This window comes from Rana temporaria, chromosome 2, assembly GCF_905171775.1.
Source record: "Rana temporaria chromosome 2, aRanTem1.1, whole genome shotgun sequence".
Taxonomy (NCBI): Eukaryota; Metazoa; Chordata; class Amphibia; order Anura; family Ranidae; genus Rana; species Rana temporaria.
Genome location: NC_053490.1, coordinates 9,157,974 through 9,176,398, shown reverse-complemented (window position 1 = coordinate 9,176,398; position 18,425 = coordinate 9,157,974). Strand labels below are relative to the sequence as shown.

Here is an 18,425-nt window from a genome sequence, read left to right as displayed (position 1 = left end):
AATGAAGCTGCCACAGTGAAGAACGGGGAAGGTGTGTTTACGCACAGCTCTCCCCGTTCTTCAGCTCCGGGGACCGATCGCGGGACTCCGGCGGCGATCGGGTTCGCGGGTCCCGCGGTCATGGAGCTTCGGACCGGGTCGCGTGCACGCGCCGGCGGCGCGAGCGCGCGACCCCACGGCTGGGCTTAAAGGGCCACGTACAGGTACGTGGATGTGCCCAGCCGTGCCATTCTGCCGACGTATATCGGCGTGAAGGGGTCCTTAAGTGGTTAAAGGCGCATTACACAGGAATGGTCCATTGTTGTCACATAGCTCCCAACTGTCCCTGATTTCGAGGGACTGTCCCTGATTTGGAGCAATGTCCCTCTGTCCCTCATTCCCCCTCATTTGTCCCTCATTTTGGTCTGATCTCTATAGTTGTATATAAAATGCACTTTTTATCTTTCAAAAAGTGTTTTCAAGCACTAAACCTTTCATCTGATTTCTAAATTGCTGCATTTGTAAATTCCAAAAGCCAATATAAAGGGATATTAGTGGTAAAAAAAAAAAAAAAAAAAACACTTGAAGGTTTAGCCAATCTTGGCCCAGATTCAAGAAGCAATTGCGTCTGCGTAACCATAGTTACGCAGCGCAATTGCTTACTTGCGCCGGCGTTTCGAATGCTCCTGATTCAGGAACCTCGTTACGCCGACTGCAGCCTAAGATATGCCTGGCATAAGGCTCTTACGCCAGTCATATCTTAGGCTGCATTCTTACGATGGCCGCTAGGGGGCGTTCCCGTAGTGGTCAGCGTATAGTATGCAAATTGCATACTAACGCCGATTCACTACCCTACGCGAGCCCTGCGTACGCAGTTTACGTTGTTTCCGTTCGTCGGGTTTCGCGTAAGGCTCCCCCTGCTATTAGCAGGGGCAGCCAATGCTACGTATACCCGTCGTTCCCGCGTCGCAAAGTTTAAATTTTACGTCGTTTGCGTAAGTGAATCGTGAATGGCGCTGGACGCCATTTACGTTCACTTTGAAGCAAATGACGTCCTTGCGACGTCATTTACCGCAATGCACGTCGGGAAAGTTTCCCGACGGAGCATGCGCACTACGTTCGGCGCGGGAACGCACCTAATTTAAATGATCCACGCCCCCTACGGGATCATTTAAATTACGCGCCCTTACGCCGGGCATTTTTGAGGAGCGCAAACGCAAATTACGTGGCTACTGCTTCGTGAATGGCGCTGGACGCCATTTACGTTCACTTTGAAGCAAATGACGTCCTTGCGACATCATTTGCCGCAATGCACGTCGTGAAAGTTTCCCGACGGAGCATGCGCACTACGTTCGGCGCGGGAACGCACCTAATTTAAATGATCCACGCCCCCTACGGGATCATTTAAATTACGCGCCCTTACGCCGGGCATTTTTGAGGAGCGCCCGCGCAAATTACGTGGCTACTGCTTCGTGAATGAAGCGTAGCGCAGATAATTTGCGGGGGCGCAAGGCAAAAACGGTACGCTGCGTCTCCGTAAGAAGTGCGCAGCGGTACCTAAATCTAGCCCCTTGTTTTTTTTTGTACAATTCTCCTTTAAGGGGGCGTGGCAAGGGGGTGTGTCCTATGCCTGCATACTTTTGCTGATTGGTGTCCCTCATTCCCATCTAAAAAAAAAATTGGGAGGTTATGTTGTCACCATCAGGAAACCCACCCAGCCGCCTCTCAGGAAGGGGCAGCAAAGAGATTGTGGGAGATCAGCGGCACTGAGATGCAATAAAGGATAAAAAAAAAAAAAAAGTGGAAAAAATATTCTAATAAAAAATAAAAATAAATTCTAACGGTGTAATCTGATAACCTGTGATGGGCAATGGACCGGTCCTGGTGATGACAGAAATCTCCCCCCGCCACTTATCACCATAGTAATTTATTAATACGAGTATTGTGACTGAAATGGGTGGGGGGAGGGGCTGCAATCCATCTGTCATTCACCACCTGCTCCTTTCATACTTTGTGAATCTGTTCTTCTAAAATCTGCTTCCCACTGACATCACTCTGTCTCTATACATACTCTGATGGTGGTGGGGAGATCACTGATACATTGTTACGGTGACAGATCACTGATACATTGTTACATTCAGGGCCGCTTTCAGGGGGGTACAGGCAGTACACCTGTAAGGGGCCCAGAGGTCCCCAGGGGCCCGGGTGGCAACCCCCTTAAAAATAAAAAAATATATATATATATATATTTCTTTTTAGGGGTCCGGAGGCCCACAGGGCCCCAGATAGCAAACCCCCTTTTTTTATTTATTTTTTCTAAAATAAATATATATATATTTTTAATATATTTTTATTTTTTTACTAAAGGGCCATTTATTTATTTTTTAGAGGTCCGGAGGCCCCCAGGGCCCCGGATGGCAACCCCCCCCCCCCCTTTTTTTATCTATTTTTAAAAAAAAAAAAAAATTTTAATAAAGGTTTATTTAATTTTTTTTTATATATATATATATATAGATTTTTTGTTAAAGGGCCCAGAGGATTCATTTTTTTATTTTTATTAAAGGGCCCAGAGGTCTCGGATGGAAACCCCCCTTTTTTTGTAATTTCTTTAAAAAAATTATTTGTATATATATATATATCATTAAAGTGCCCCGAGGTCCCCATGGCCCCAGATGGCAACCCCATTTAAAAAAAATATATATATATATATATACATATTTTTTTTTTATTATATTATATATATATTCTTTTATTTCTTCTTTTTTTTGTAAAGGGCCCCCCCGCTTCTCAATTTCAGGCAGCACCCCGCCCCCCCCCCCCCCCCGGTTCTCTGCTCCAGGGGGCCCTTGCCTAAAGCTGTGTAAGGGGCCCCATAATTCCTGATTGCGGCCCTGGTTAGATCACTGACTGATACACTGATACATTGTTACAGTGACAGATCACTGATACATTGTTACAGTGACAGATCACTGATACATTGTTACAGTACACTGACAGATCACTGATACATTGTTACGGTGACAGATCACTGATACATTGTTACACTGACTGATACACTGATACATTGTTACAGTGACAGATCACTGATACATTGTTACGGTGACAGATCACTGATACATTGTTACAGTACACTGACAGATCACTGATACATTGTTACGGTGACAGATCACTGATACATTGTTACAGTACACTGACAGATCACTGATACATTGTTACGGTGACAGATCACTGATACATTGTTACACTGACTGATACACTGATACATTGTTACAGTGACAGATCACTGATACATTGTTACGGTGACAGATCACTGATACATTGTTACAGTACACTGACAGATCACTGATACATTGTTACACTGACTGATACACTGATACATTGTTACAGTACACTCAGTGGCGGTGCGTCCATAGAGGGTGCAGGAGTGCCGCCCCCTCTCTCTCCTGCACCCGTCACTCAAGTCAACAATACACAGATTTGTGCACTGCATGAATCCACGTATTGCAGCTGCCGCCCACTATTCTGATGGCCGGCCCCCTGGTGAGCGCCGGCCCTCCTGAATAACAGCAGTTGGTTGGCTGTGGAAGTGTCTATCAGAGCCAGCGGCTCCTATAGGCTTCCCGATCACAGCCCGTGGGCTGTAATCGGCTTTCAAATAGTTAACCAGGGGACTCACACGCTGTGCGTTCCCAGGTTAACACTGACACTCGTCTCAGCCAATCAGGTTCACCGGTTCTGGTTACCGGTCACCTGATTGGCTGAAACAACATCGAGGGCGGGAGAAGACATCGAGGGACCGTGGAAGGAGGATGTTTGACCCCAAAAAGGTGGTGGTATTTGAGGGGGCAATCTGGCAGCAATTTATGGGCACAGTGGCGACAATTAATAGCATGGCACAGTGGCGACAATTGATGGCACGGCACGGTGGTGACAATTGATGGCATGGCACAGTGGCGACAATTGATGGCACAGTGGCGACAATTGATGGCACGGCACGGTGGTGACAATTGATGGCACGGCACAGGGGCGACAATTGATGGCACGGCACAGGGGCGACAATTGATGGCACGGCACAGTGGCAACAATTGATGGCATGGCACAGTGGCAACAATTGATGGCATGGCACAGTGGCGACAATTGATGGCACAGTGGCAACAATTGATGGCACGGCACAGTGGCGACAATTGATGGCACGGCACAGTGGCGACAATTGATGGCACGGCACAGGGGCGACAATTGAGGGCATGGCACAGTGGCGACAATTGATGGCACGGCACAGTGGCGACAATTGATGGCACGGCACAGTGGCGACAATTAATAGCATGGCACAGTGGCGACAATTGATGGCACGGCACGGTGGTGACAATTGATGGCATGGCACAGTGGCGACAATTGATGGCACAGTGGCGACAATTGATGGCACGGCACAGTGGCGACAATTGATGGCACAGTGGCAACAATTGATGGCACGGCACAGTGGCGACAATTGATGGCACGGCACAGTGGCGACAATTGATGGCACGGCACAGTGGCGACAATTGAGGGCATGGCACAGTGGCGACAATTGATGGCACGGCACAGTGGCGACAATTGATGGCACGGCACAGTGGCGACAATTGATGGCACGGCACAGGGGCGACAATTGATGGCACGGCACGGTGGTGACAATTGATGGCACGGCACAGTGGCGACAATTGATGGCACGGCACAGTGGCGACAATTGATGGCACGGCACAGGGGCGACAATTGATGGCATGGCACAGTGGCGACAATTGATGGCACGGCACAGTGGCAACAATTGATGGCACGGCACGGTGGTGACAATTGATGGCACGGCACAGTGGCGACAATTGATGGCACGGCACAGTGGCGACAATTGATGGCACGGCACAGTGGCGACAATTGATGGCACGGCACAGTGGCGACAATTGATGGCACGGCACAGGGGCAACAATTGATGGCACGGCACAGGGGCGACAATTGATGGCACGGCACAGGGGCAACAATTGATGGCACGGCACAGGGGCGACAATTGATGGCACGGCACAGGGGCAACAATTGATGGCACGGCACAGGGGCAACAATTGATGGCACGGCACAGGGGCGACAATTAATGGCATGGCACAGTGGCAACAATTGATGGCATGGTACAGGGGCGACAATTGATGGCATGGCACAGTGACGACAATTGATGGCACAGTGGCTGCATTTAATAGCATGGCACAGTGGTGACAATTGATGGGCACAGTAGCTGCGTTTGATGGGCACAGTGATTTTTTTTTTTCGGTTGTTTGCACCCCCTTTTAAAATTTGGAGCCCCAGCTGCCACTGGTACACTGACAGATCACTGATACATTGTTAACCACTTGCTGACTGCCTCACGTAGATATACGTTGGCAGAATGGCACGGACAGGTAAAGCAACATACAGGTACTTTGCTTTGAATCTGCCGCCTAGCGGGTGCGCTGTGCCCGCAGGACCCGTGGACTTGATGTCCACCGGTGTCCCGCGATCGTGTCATGGAGAGGCAGAACGGGGAGATGCCTATGTAAACATGGCATGATGATTTCCCTGTTCTGCCTAGTGACAGGACACTGATCTACTGTTCCCTGTCATTGGTAGCAGTGATCTCTGTCGTGTCAATGGTAGCCCAGCCACCCCACAGTTAGAATCACTCCCTAGGACACACTTAACCCCTTCCCCGCCCCCTAGTGTTTAACCCCTTCCCTGCCAGTGTAATTTATACAGTTATCAGTGCATTTTTAAAGGAAAGATCGCTGTATAAATGACAGTGGGGTGGATTCAGGTAGGGGCGCGCACTGATACGGCGGCGCAGCGTATCGTCTTTACGCTACGCTGCTGTAACTTACAGGAGCAAGTGCTGTATTCACGAAGCACTTGCTCCGTAAGTTGCGGCGGCGTAGCGTAAAAGGGGCCGGCGTAAGCGCGCGTAATTAAAATGATCCGGTAGGGGGCGTGGATCATTTAAATTAGGCGCGTTCCCGCGCCGAACGTACTGCGCATGCGCCGTCCCTAAAATTTTCCGACGTGCATTGCGGTAAAAGACGTCGCAAGGACGTCATTGGTTTCGTTGTGAACGTTAATGCCGTCCAGCGCCATTCGCGGACGACTTACGCAAACGACGTAAAATTTTCAAATCGCGACGCGGGAACGACATCCATACTTAACATTGGCTGTGCCTCCTAATAGCAGGAGCAGACTTACGCCGAACAAGCCTTAACGCAAACGACGTAAAAAACGAACGCTGGGCGCACGTACGTTTGTGAATCGGCGAATCTAAGAAATTAGCATATTCTACGCCGACAACAACGGAAGCGCCCCTAGCGGCCAAAGTTATATTGCACACAATTCTACGCCGCCGCAATCAAGTTACGTCGGTGGAGGAAGCCAATTTTTTCAGCGTAACTGCCTTTGTGAATCGGCGTAACCCTACGCGGGCGCGGAATTTAAATTACGGCGGCGTATCTGGAGATACACCGCCGCAAAAGGTACCTGAATCTACCCCAATGATCCCTAAATGGTGTCAAAAGTGTCCGATGTGTCCGCCGCAATATCACGATTAAAATCGCTGATGGCCGCCATTACTAATAAAAAAATTATAATAAAAATGCCATAAAACTATCCCCTATTTTGTAGATGCGAAACCAATCTATAAATCTTATTGTGATTTTTTACCAAAAATATGTAGAATACGTATCGGCCTGAACTGAGGGAAAAAAGTTGTTTTATATATTTTTGGGGGATATTTATTATAGCAAAAAGTAAAAAATATTGCATTTTTTTCAAAATTGTCGCTCTATTTTTTTGTTTATAGCGCAAAGAATAAAAACCGCAGAGGTGATCAAATACCACCAAAAGAAATCTCTATTTGTGGGAAAAAAAGGACGCCGATTTTGTTTGGGAGTCACGTCGCACGACCGCGCAATTGTCAGTTAAAGCGACGCAGTGCCGAATCGCAAAAAGTGGCGCGGTCATTGGGCAGCCAATTTTTCCGGGGCTGAAGTGGTTAAAGTGCACTGATACATTGTTACAGTACACTGGCAGATCACTGATACATTGTTGTAGCGCTCAGCCTGCCGCCTTATAAAAATAGCCACTAATGCCAGCCTTGCCACTTCCATTCCCGGCCGTCTGCCCCGTCCTTGTGCCAATATCAGGTGACAGATTTCCTGGTAGTGAAGATTTACATGCCCAGCGCCAGATGAAGGTGAATAGAGGAGGCGGGATCCAGGAGATCACTTCTTTTTATTAGCAGTAGGCTGAGCGCTCCCACAATGTATCAGAGTGTAGACTGAGCGCCCCAACAATGTATCAGTGTGTAGACTGAGCACCCCCACAATGTATCAGTGTGTAGACTGAGCACCCCCACAATGTATCAGTGTGTAGACTGAGCGCCCCAACAATGTATCAGTGTGTAGACTGAGCACCCCCACAATGTATCAGTGTGTAGACTGAGCACCCCCACAATGTATCAGTGTGTAGACTGAGCGCCCCCACAATGTATCAGTGTGTAGACTGAGCACCCCCACAATGTATCAGTGTGTAGACTGAGCGCCCCCACAATGTATCAGTGTGTAGACTGAGCGCCCCAACAATGTATCAGTGTGTAGACTGAGCACCCCCAACAATGTATCAGTGTGTAGACTGAGCGCCCCCAACAATGTATCAGTGTGTAGACTGAGCACCCCCACAATGTATCAGTGTGTAGACTGAGCGCCCCCACAATGTATCAGTGTGTAGACTGAGCACCCCCACAATGTATCAGTGTGTAGACTGAGCGCCCCAACAATGTATCAGTGTGTAGACTGAGCGCCCCCACAATGTATCAGTGTGTAGACTGAGCGCCCCAACAATGTATCAGTGTGTAGACTGAGCACCCCCAACAATGTATCAGTGTGTAGACTGAGCGCCCCCAACAATGTATCAGTGTGTAGACTGAGCGCCCCCACAATGTATCAGTGTGTAGACTGAGCGCCCCCACAATGTATCAGTGTGTAGACTGAGCACCCCCACAATGTATCAGTGTGTAGACTGAGCACCCCAACAATGTATCAGTGTGTAGACTGAGCACCCCACAATGTATCAGTGTGTAGACTGAGCGCCCCAACAATGTATCAGTGTGTAGACTGAGCACCCCCACAATGTATCAGTGTGTAGACTGAGCACCCCAACAATGTATCAGTGTGTAGACTGAGCACCCCCACAATGTATCAGTGTGTAGACTGAGCGCCCAACAATGTATCAGTGTGTAGACTGAGCACCCCCACAATGTATCAGTGTGTAGACTGAGCGCCCCAACAATGTATCAGTGTGTAGACTGAGCGCCCCAACAATGTATCAGTGTGTAGACTGAGCGCCCCAACAATGTATCAGTGTGTAGACTGAGCGCTCCAACAATGTATCAGTGTGTAGACTGAGCGCCCCAACAATGTATCAGTGTGTAGACTGAGCGCCCCAACAATGTATCAGTGTGTAGACTGAGCACCCCCACAATGTATCAGTGTGTAGACTGAGCGCCCCAACAATGTATCAGTGTGTAGACTGAGCACCCAACAATGTATCAGTGTGTAGACTGAGCGCTCCCACAATGTATCAGTGTGTAGACTGAGCGCCCCAACAATGTATCAGTGTGTAGACTGAGCGCCCCAACAATGTATCAGTGTGTAGACTGAGCACCCCCACAATGTATCAGTGTGTAGACTGAGCGCCCCAACAATGTATCAGTGTGTAGACTGAGCGCCCCAACAATGTATCAGTGTGTAGACTGAGCGCTCCCACAATGTATCAGAGTGTAGACTGAGCGCCCAACAATGTATCAGTGTGTAGACTGAGCGCCCCAACAATGTATCAGTGTGTAGACTGAGCGCCCCAACAATGTATCAGTGTGTAGACTGAGCGCCCCCACAATGTATCAGTGTGTAGACTGAGCACCCCAACAATGTATCAGTGTGTAGACTGAGCGCCCAACAATGTATCAGTGTGTAGACTGAGCACCCCCACAATGTATCAGTGTGTAGACTGAGCGCCCCCACAATGTATCAGTGTGTAGACTGAGCGCCCCCACAATGTATCAGTGTGTAGACTGAGCACCCCCACAATGTATCAGTGTGTAGACTGAGCACCCCAACAATGTATCAGTGTGTAGACTGAGCGCCCCCACAATGTATCAGTGTGTAGACTGAGCGCCCCCACAATGTATCAGTGTGTAGACTGAGCACCCCCACAATGTATCAGTGTGTAGACTGAGCACCCCCACAATGTATCAGTGTGTAGACTGAGCGCCCCCACAATGTATCAGTGTGTAGACTGAGCGCCCCCACAATGTATCAGTGTGTAGACTGAGCACCCCCACAATGTATCAGTGTGTAGACTGAGCGCCCCCACAATGTATCAGTGTGTAGACTGAGCACCCCCACAATGTATCAGTGTGTAGACTGAGCACCCCCACAATGTATCAGTGTGTAGACTGAGCGCCCCCACAATGTATCAGAGTGTAGACTGAGCGCCCCCACAATGTATCAGTGTGTAGACTGAGCGCCCCAACAATGTATCAGTGTGTAGACTGAGCGCCCCAACAATGTATCAGTGTGTAGACTGAGCGCCCCAACAATGTATCAGTGTGTAGACTGAGCGCCCCAACAATGTATCAGTGTGTAGACTGAGCGCCCCAACAATGTATCAGTGTGTAGACTGAGCGCCCCAACAATGTATCAGTGTGTAGACTGAGCACCCCCACAATGTATCAGTGTGTAGACTGAGCACCCCAACAATGTATCAGTGTGTAGACTGAGCGCCCCAACAATGTATCAGTGTGTAGACTGAGCGCCCCAACAATGTATCAGTGTGTAGACTGAGCGCCCCAACAATGTATCAGTGTGTAGACTGAGCGCCCAACAATGTATCAGTGTGTAGACTGAGCGCCCCAACAATGTATCAGTGTGTAGACTGAGCGCCCAACAATGTATCAGAGTGTAGACTGAGCGCCCCCACAATGTATCAGTGTGTAGACTGAGCGTCCCCACAATGTATCTGTGTGTAGACTGAGCGCCCCCACAATGTATCAGTGTGTAGACTGAGCACCCCCACAATGTATCAGTGTGTAGACTGAGCGCCCCCACAATGTATCAGAGTGTAGACTGAGCGCCCCCACAATGTATCAGTGTGTAGACTGAGCGCCCCCACAATGTATCAGAGTGTAGACTGAGCACCCCCACAATGTATCAGTGTGTAGACTGAGCGCCCCCACAATGTATCAGAGTGTAGACTGAGCGCCCCCACAATGTATCAGAGTGTAGACTGAGCGCCCCCACAATGTATCAGTGTGTAGACTGAGCGCCCCCACAATGTATCAGTGTGTAGACTGAGCACCCCCACAATGTATCAGTGTGTAGACTGAGCGCCCCCACAATGTATCAGTGTGTAGACTGAGCACCCCCACAATGTATCAGTGTGTAGACTGAGCACCCCCACAATGTATCAGTGTGTAGACTGAGCGCCCCCACAATGTATCAGAGTGTAGACTGAGCGCCCCCACAATGTATCAGTGTGTAGACTGAGCGCCCCAACAATGTATCAGTGTGTAGACTGAGCGCCCCAACAATGTATCAGTGTGTAGACTGAGCGCCCCAACAATGTATCAGTGTGTAGACTGAGCGCCCCAACAATGTATCAGTGTGTAGACTGAGCGCCCCAACAATGTATCAGTGTGTAGACTGAGCGCCCCAACAATGTATCAGTGTGTAGACTGAGCGCCCCAACAATGTATCAGTGTGTAGACTGAGCGCCCCAACAATGTATCAGTGTGTAGACTGAGCGCCCAACAATGTATCAGTGTGTAGACTGAGCGCCCAACAATGTATCAGTGTGTAGACTGAGCGCCCCAACAATGTATCAGTGTGTAGACTGAGCACCCCCACAATGTATCAGTGTGTAGACTGAGCACCCCAACAATGTATCAGTGTGTAGACTGAGCGCCCCAACAATGTATCAGTGTGTAGACTGAGCGCCCCAACAATGTATCAGTGTGTAGACTGAGCGCCCCAACAATGTATCAGTGTGTAGACTGAGCGCCCAACAATGTATCAGTGTGTAGACTGAGCGCCCCAACAATGTATCAGTGTGTAGACTGAGCGCCCAACAATGTATCAGAGTGTAGACTGAGCGCCCCCACAATGTATCAGTGTGTAGACTGAGCGTCCCCACAATGTATCTGTGTGTAGACTGAGCGCCCCCACAATGTATCAGTGTGTAGACTGAGCACCCCCACAATGTATCAGTGTGTAGACTGAGCGCCCCCACAATGTATCAGAGTGTAGACTGAGCGCCCCCACAATGTATCAGTGTGTAGACTGAGCGCCCCCACAATGTATCAGAGTGTAGACTGAGCACCCCCACAATGTATCAGTGTGTAGACTGAGCGCCCCCACAATGTATCAGAGTGTAGACTGAGCGCCCCCACAATGTATCAGTGTGTAGACTGAGCGCCCCCACAATGTATCAGTGTGTAGACTGTGCGTCCCCACAATGTATCAGTGTGTAGACTGAGCGCCCCAACAATGCATCTTCTGACCTTCCTTCTGCCTCCTTCTCCTCCCTCGGCTTCCTCCTTGATTTTACCTCAACCTCCTTCCTCTCCTCCCTCTGCCTACTTCTTGTCCATCCTTTGACCTCCTTCCTGACTTCACATTTTCCTCCTTCCTGTCCTCCCCTCAGCCTCCTTGCTGTTTTCCCCTCAGCCTCCTCCTTGACCTAACCTCGGCCTCCTTCCTGTCCTCCCTTGACTTCCTCCTTGATCTCACCTCAACCTCCTTCCTCTCCTCCCTCTGCCTACTTCTTGTCTGTCCTTTGACCTCCTTCCTGACTTCACATTTTCCTCCTTCCTGTCCTCCCCTTGGCCTCCTTCCTGTCTTCTCCTCGGCTTCCTCCTTGACTTCAGCTTGGTCTCCTTCCTGTCCTCCCCGGACTCGTTCCTTTTTTGCCCTCTGCCTCCTCCTTGACCTAACCTCTGCCTCCTTCCTGTCCTCTTTCGGCTTCCTCCTTGACCTCACCTCAACCTCCTTCCTGTCCTCCCTTGGGTTCCTCCTTCTCCTAACCTCGGCTCCTTCCTGTCCTCCCTCGGCTTCCTCCTTGACCTCACCTCGACCTCCTTCCCGTCCTCCCTTGGCTTCCTTCTTCTCCTAACCTCGGCTTCCTCCTTGACCTCACCTCACCCTCTTTTCTGTCCTCCCTCGGCTTCCTCCTTGACCTCACCTCAGCCTCCTTCCTGTCTTCCCCTCAGCCTCCTCCTTGACCTAACCTCTACCTCCTTCCTGTCCTCCCCTTGGCCTCCTTCCTGTCTTCTTCTCGGCTTCCTCCTTGACTTCAGCTTGGTCTCCTTCCTGTCCTCCCCGGCCTCATTCCTTTTTTGCCCTCTGCCTCCTCCTTGACCTAACCTCGGCCTCCTTCCTGTCCTCCCTCGACTTCCTCCTTGACCTAACCTTGGCCTCCTTCCTGTCTTCCCTCGGCTTCCTCCTTGACCTCACCTCGGCCTCCTTCCTGTCTTCCCTTGGCTTCCTCCTTGACCTCACCTCGACCTCCTTCCTGTCCTCTCTTGGCTTCCTCCTTCTCCTAACCTCGGTCTCCTTCCTGTCCTCCCTCTGCTTCCTCCTTGACCTCACCTCAGCCTCCTTCCTGTCTTCCCCTCAGCCTCCTCCTTGACCTAACCTCTACCTCCTTCCTGTCCTCCCCTTGGCCTCCTTCCTGTCTTCTTCTCGGCTTCCTCCTTGACTTCAGCTTGGTCTCCTTCCTGTCCTCCCCGGCCTCATTCCTTTTTTGCCCTCTGCCTCCTCCTTGACCTAACCTCGGCCTCCTTCCTGTCCTCCCTCGACTTCCTCCTTGACCTCACCTCAGCCTCCTTCCTGTCTTCCCCTCAGCCTCCTCCTTGACCTAACCTCTACCTCCTTCCTGTCCTCCCCTTGGCCTCCTTCCTGTCTTCTTCTCGGCTTCCTCCTTGACTTCAGCTTGGTCTCCTTCCTGTCCTCCCCGGCCTCATTCCCTTTTTGCCCTCTGCCTCCTCCTTGACCTAACCTCGGCCTCCTTCCTGTCCTCCCTCGACTTCCTCCTTGACCTAACCTTGGCCTCCTTCCTGTCTTCCCTCGGCTTCCTCCTTGACCTCACCTCGGCCTCCTTCCTGTCTTCCCTTGGCTTCCTCCTTGACCTCACCTCGACCTCCTTCCTGTCTTCCCTTGGCTTCCTCCTTCTCCTAACCTCAGTCTCCTTCCTGTCCTCCCTCGGCTTCCTCCTTGACCTCACCTCAGCCTCCTTCCTGTCTTCCCCTCAGCCTCCTCCTTGACCTAACCTCTACCTCCTTCCTGTCCTCCCCTTGGCCTCCTTCCTGTCTTCTTCTCGGCTTCCTCCTTGACTTCAGCTTGGTCTCCTTCCTGTCCTCCCCGGCCTCATTCCTTTTTTGCCCTCTGCCTCCTCCTTGACCTAACCTCGGCCTCCTTCCTGTCCTCCCTCGACTTCCTCCTTGACCTCACCTCAGCCTCCTTCCTGTCTTCCCCTCAGCCTCCTCCTTGACCTAACCTCTACCTCCTTCCTGTCCTCCCCTTGGCCTCCTTCCTGTCTTCTTCTCGGCTTCCTCCTTGACTTCAGCTTGGTCTCCTTCCTGTCCTCCCCGGCCTCATTCCTTTTTTGCCCTCTGCCTCCTCCTTGACCTAACCTCGGCCTCCTTCCTGTCCTCCCTCGACTTCCTCCTTGACCTCACCTCAGCCTCCTTCCTGTCTTCCCCTCAGCCTCCTCCTTGACCTAACCTCTACCTCCTTCCTGTCCTCCCCTTGGCCTCCTTCCTGTCTTCTTCTCGGCTTCCTCCTTGACTTCAGCTTGGTCTCCTTCCTGTCCTCCCCGGCCTCATTCCTTTTTTGCCCTCTGCCTCCTCCTTGACCTAACCTCGGCCTCCTTCCTGTCCTCCCTCGACTTCCTCCTTGACCTCACCTCAGCCTCCTTCCTGTCTTCCCCTCAGCCTCCTCCTTGACCTAACCTCTACCTCCTTCCTGTCCTCCCCTTGGCCTCCTTCCTGTCTTCTTCTCGGCCTCCTCCTTGACCTAACCTCGGCCTCCTTCCTGTCCTCCCTCGACTTCCTCCTTGACCTAACCTTGGCCTCCTTCCTGTCTTCCCTCGGCTTCCTCCTTGACCTCACCTCGGCCTCCTTCCTGTCTTCCCTTGGCTTCCTCCTTGACCTCACCTCGACCTCCTTCCTGTCTTCCCTTGGCTTCCTCCTTGACCTCACCTAGACCTCCTTCCTGTCCTCCCTTGGCTTCCTCCTTCTCCTAACCTCGGTCTCCTTCCTGTCTTCCCCTCAGCCTCCTCCTTGACCTAACCTCTACCTCCTTTCTGTCCTCCCCTCGGCTTCGTCCTTGACCTCACCTCGACCTCCTTCCTGTCCATTCTTCTGCCTCCTTCCTGTCCTCCTCTCGGCCTCCTCCTTGACCTCACCTCAGCCTCCTCCTTGACCTCACCTCAGCCTCCTCCTTGACCTCACCTCAGCCTCCTCCTTGACCTCACCTCAGCCTCCTTTCTGTCTTGCATCCAGTATAATTAAGTATGACCCTTTTGCACCAAGCTCCACCCACAAGTGTCGGTATTCGGGAAGTTACCTTTGGCCTCTTTGTTCAGGTCCATCTCAAACTGGATCCCTCTGTAGAGCTCGTGAGAGATGAGCCCATAGGCCACGGTCATGACCACGCCGGGGATGAAGAAGAGCATGGTCAGCAGGATGACATACCTGAGGACACACAGAAACATATTGATTTACAGGACAGCCAGTCCTAGGTGGAACCCAAAAAATTCAGTCTTAAAGCCGATATAAAAAAAAGTCTCAAATATTGCAGTTGATTAATTCCATTATTAAATGTGTAGATTTAGTAGGAGGAGCCTCTTGCAGTCCCTGTACAATGAGGAGGAGGGGAGGAGAGAGCGCAGCCTGCACCTCCTCCCGACTCTCTCCTCCTCTCCTTGCCACTCCCAGCACTGGGCTGATGCCGTTGTCACTACTCCGGTCAGCCTTGTAGTAGAAGGAGCTTGCAGCGGCCCCATCCCTACAATACACACTGCGCCCAGGGAAGCCCCTCCCTTCGGCCCACCCCTTGTCCTGGCCCTGGTCACAACAGACAACAAATATATACTGGGGTGGATTCAGGTAGGGGCGCGCACTACTACGGAGGCGCAGCGTACCGTTTTAACGGTACGCCTCCGTAAATTACCTGCGCTACGCTTCATTCACGAAGCAGTAGCTACGTAATTTGCGCGGGCGCTCCGGAAAACTGGCCGGCGTAAGCGCGCGTAATTTAAATGATCCCGTAGGGGGCGTGGATCATTTAAATTAGGAGCGTTCCCGCGCCGAACGTAGTGCGCATGCTCCGTCGGGAAACTTTCCCGACGTGCATTGCGGTAAATGACGTCGCAAGGACGTCATTTGCTTTAACGTGAACGTAAATGGCGTCCAGCGCCATTCACGATTCACTTACGCAAACGACGTGATTTTGAAAAATCGCGACACGGGAACGACGGGTATACTTAGCATTGGCTGCCCCTGCTGATAGCAGGGGCAGCCTTACGCAGAAACCGACGAACGCAAACGACGTAAAATGCGAACGCCGGGCGCGCTTACGTTTGTGAATCGGTGTTAGTATGCAATTTGCATACTCTACGCTGACCACTACGGGAACGCCACCTAGCGGCCATCGTAAGAATGCAGCCTACGATACGATGGCATAAGAGCCTTATGCCGCGCAGATCTTAGGCTGCAGTCGGCGTATCCACCTTGCTGAATCAGGAGCAGTCGATACGCCGGCGCAAGTAAGCAATTGCGCTGCGTATCTATGGATACGCAGACGCAATTGCTTACTGAATCTACCCCACTGAAAACATAAGTGTGCACAGCCCTCTGCGTTAGAGTGTGCGCCTCAAAGCTTAAACACATATACTATACTGTCCGCCCTTTGCAGCTATAACAGCTTCACCTCTTCTGGGAAGGCCGTCTACAAGGTTTAGGAGTGTGTCTATGGGAATGTTTGGCCGTTCTTCCAGAAGAGCATTTGTGAGGTCAGGCACTGATGTTGGATAAGAAGGCCTGGCTCCCAGTCTCCACTCTAATTCATCACAAAGGTGTTCTATCAGGTTGAGGTCAGGACTCTGTGCAGGCCAGTCAAGTTCCTCCACCCCAAACTCGCTCATCCGTGTCTTTATAGACTTTGCTTTGTGCACTGGTGTGCAGTCATGTTAGAATAGGAAGGGGCCGTCCCCCAAACTCCTCCCACAAAGTTGAAATAGTCCAAAATGTCTTGGTATGCTGACGACCTAAGAGTTCCCTTCACTGGAACTAAGGGGCCAAGCCCAACCCCTGAAAAAAACAACCCGACACCATAATCCCCCCTCCACCAAATGATTTGGACCAGTGCACAAAGCAAGGTCCATAAAGACAAAGATGAGCGAGTTTGGGGTGGAGGAACTTTGGCTGGCCTGCACAGAGTCCTGACCTCAACCCGATAGAACACCTTTGGGATTAATTGAGTGGAGACTGTGAGGCCCCATACACACGACCAAACATGTCTGCTGAAACTGGTCCGCGGGCCAGTTTCAGCATACATGTTCGGTCGTGTGTAGGCGCGAGCGGGCCGGATTCCAGCAAACATTTGCCCGCCGGGCCTTTTCCCAGCAGACAAATATTCCTGGACTTGTTTTAAAACTGTCCGCTGAAATCCTGTCCGCTCGGACATGTACGGTCGTCAGTACAGACCTACCGTACATGTCCGAGCGCATTCGTCGAATAACTTTGACGCATGCGTGGAAGCATTTAACTGGCAGGCCCGCCCACGTCGCCGCGTCATTGACGCGGCGACACCGCGGACACGCCCCGCGTATTGTTTACGCGCGGATTTCTGTACGATGGTTAGTACAGCCATCGTACAGAAAGCCCCGGGGAGACATGTACGGTGAAAACGGTCCGACGGAACGCTTTCATCGTACATGTTTGCCCGTGTGTACCCGGCCTGAGCCAGGCCTTCTCATTCAACATTTCATGTGCGTGTAAAGGCAGGCGTCTCAATACTTTTGACATTATAGTGTATGTGTTTAGTGTGTATGCATGTGTATATAAACTGACAGTGTCACTAGAGCAGGGGACGGTGTCAGTAGGGCAGTGGGCGGTGTCAGTAGGGCAGAGGACGGTGTCAGTAGGGCAGTGGGCGGTGTCAGTAGGGCAGTGGACGGTGTCAGTAGGGCAGTGGACGGTGTCAGTAGGGCAGAGGACGGTGTCAGTGGAGCAGAGGACGGTGTCAGTAGGGCAGTGGACGGTGTCAGTAGGGCAGAGGACGGTGTCAGTAGGGCAGTGGGCGGTGTCAGTAGGGCAGTGGACGGTGTCAGTAGGGCAGAGGACGGTGTCAGTGGAGCAGAGGACGGTGTCAGTAGGGCAGTGGACGGTGTCAGTAGGGCAGAGGACGGTGTCAGTAGGGCAGAGGACAGTGTCAGTAGGGCAGAGGACAGTGTCAGTAGGGCAGAGGACGGTGTCAGTGGAGCAGAGGACGGTGTCAGTAGGGCAGTGGACGGTGTCAGTAGGGCAGAGGACGGTGTCAGTGGAGCAGAGGACGGTGTCAGTAGGGCAGAGGACAGTGTCAGTAGGGCAGAGGACGGTGTCAGTGGAGCAGAGGACAGTGTCAGTAGGGCAGTGGACGGTGTCAGTAGGGCAGAGGACGGTGTCAGTAAGGCAGAGGACGGTGTCAGTAGGGCAGAGGACGGTGTCAGTGGAGCAGAGGACGGTGTCAGTAGGGCAGTGGACGGTGTCAGTAGGGCAGAGGACGGTGTCAGTGGAGCAGAGGACGGTGTCAGTAGGGCAGAGGACAGTGTCAGTAGGGCAGAGGACGGTGTCAGTGGAGCAGAGGACAGTGTCAGTAGGGCAGTGGACGGTGTCAGTAGGGCAGTGGACGGTGTCAGTAGGGCAGTGGACGGTGTCAGTAGGGCAGAGGACGGTGTCAGTAAGGCAGAGGACGGTGTCAGTAGGGCAGAGGACGGTGTCAGTGGAGCAGAGGACGGTGTCAGTAGGGCAGTGGACGGTGTCAGTAGGGCAGAGGACGGTGTCAGTAGGGCAGAGGACAGTGTCAGTAGGGCAGAGGACGGTGTCAGTGGAGCAGAGGACGGTGTCAGTAGGGCAGTGGACGGTGTCAGTAGGGCAGAGGACGGTGTCGGTAGGGCAGAGGACAGTGTCAGTAGGGCAGAGGACGGTGTCAGTGGAGCAGAGGACGGTGTCAGTGGAGCAGGGGGCGGTGTCAGTAGAGCAGGGGGCGGTGTCGGTAGGGCAGAGGACGGTGTCAGTGAGGCAGAGGACGGTGTCAGTGGAGCAGAGGATGGTGTCAGTAGGGCAGAGGTTGGTGTCAGTAGAGCAGAGGATGGTG

At 51.9% G+C, this 18,425-nt stretch overlaps 1 protein-coding gene across 1 annotated transcript in view; it reads right to left on the bottom strand.

Annotated features, from left to right (window-relative positions):
- The window catches only part of LOC120928810 (cholecystokinin receptor-like), a 140,524-nt gene that overhangs the window by 9,289 nt on the left and 112,810 nt on the right, over positions 1-18,425 (bottom strand). The window contains exon 4 of the mRNA XM_040339821.1: positions 14,634-14,761. Within this exon, the coding sequence (XP_040195755.1) occupies positions 14,634-14,761 (128 nt within the window). The remainder of the gene's footprint in view (positions 1-14,633; positions 14,762-18,425) is intronic.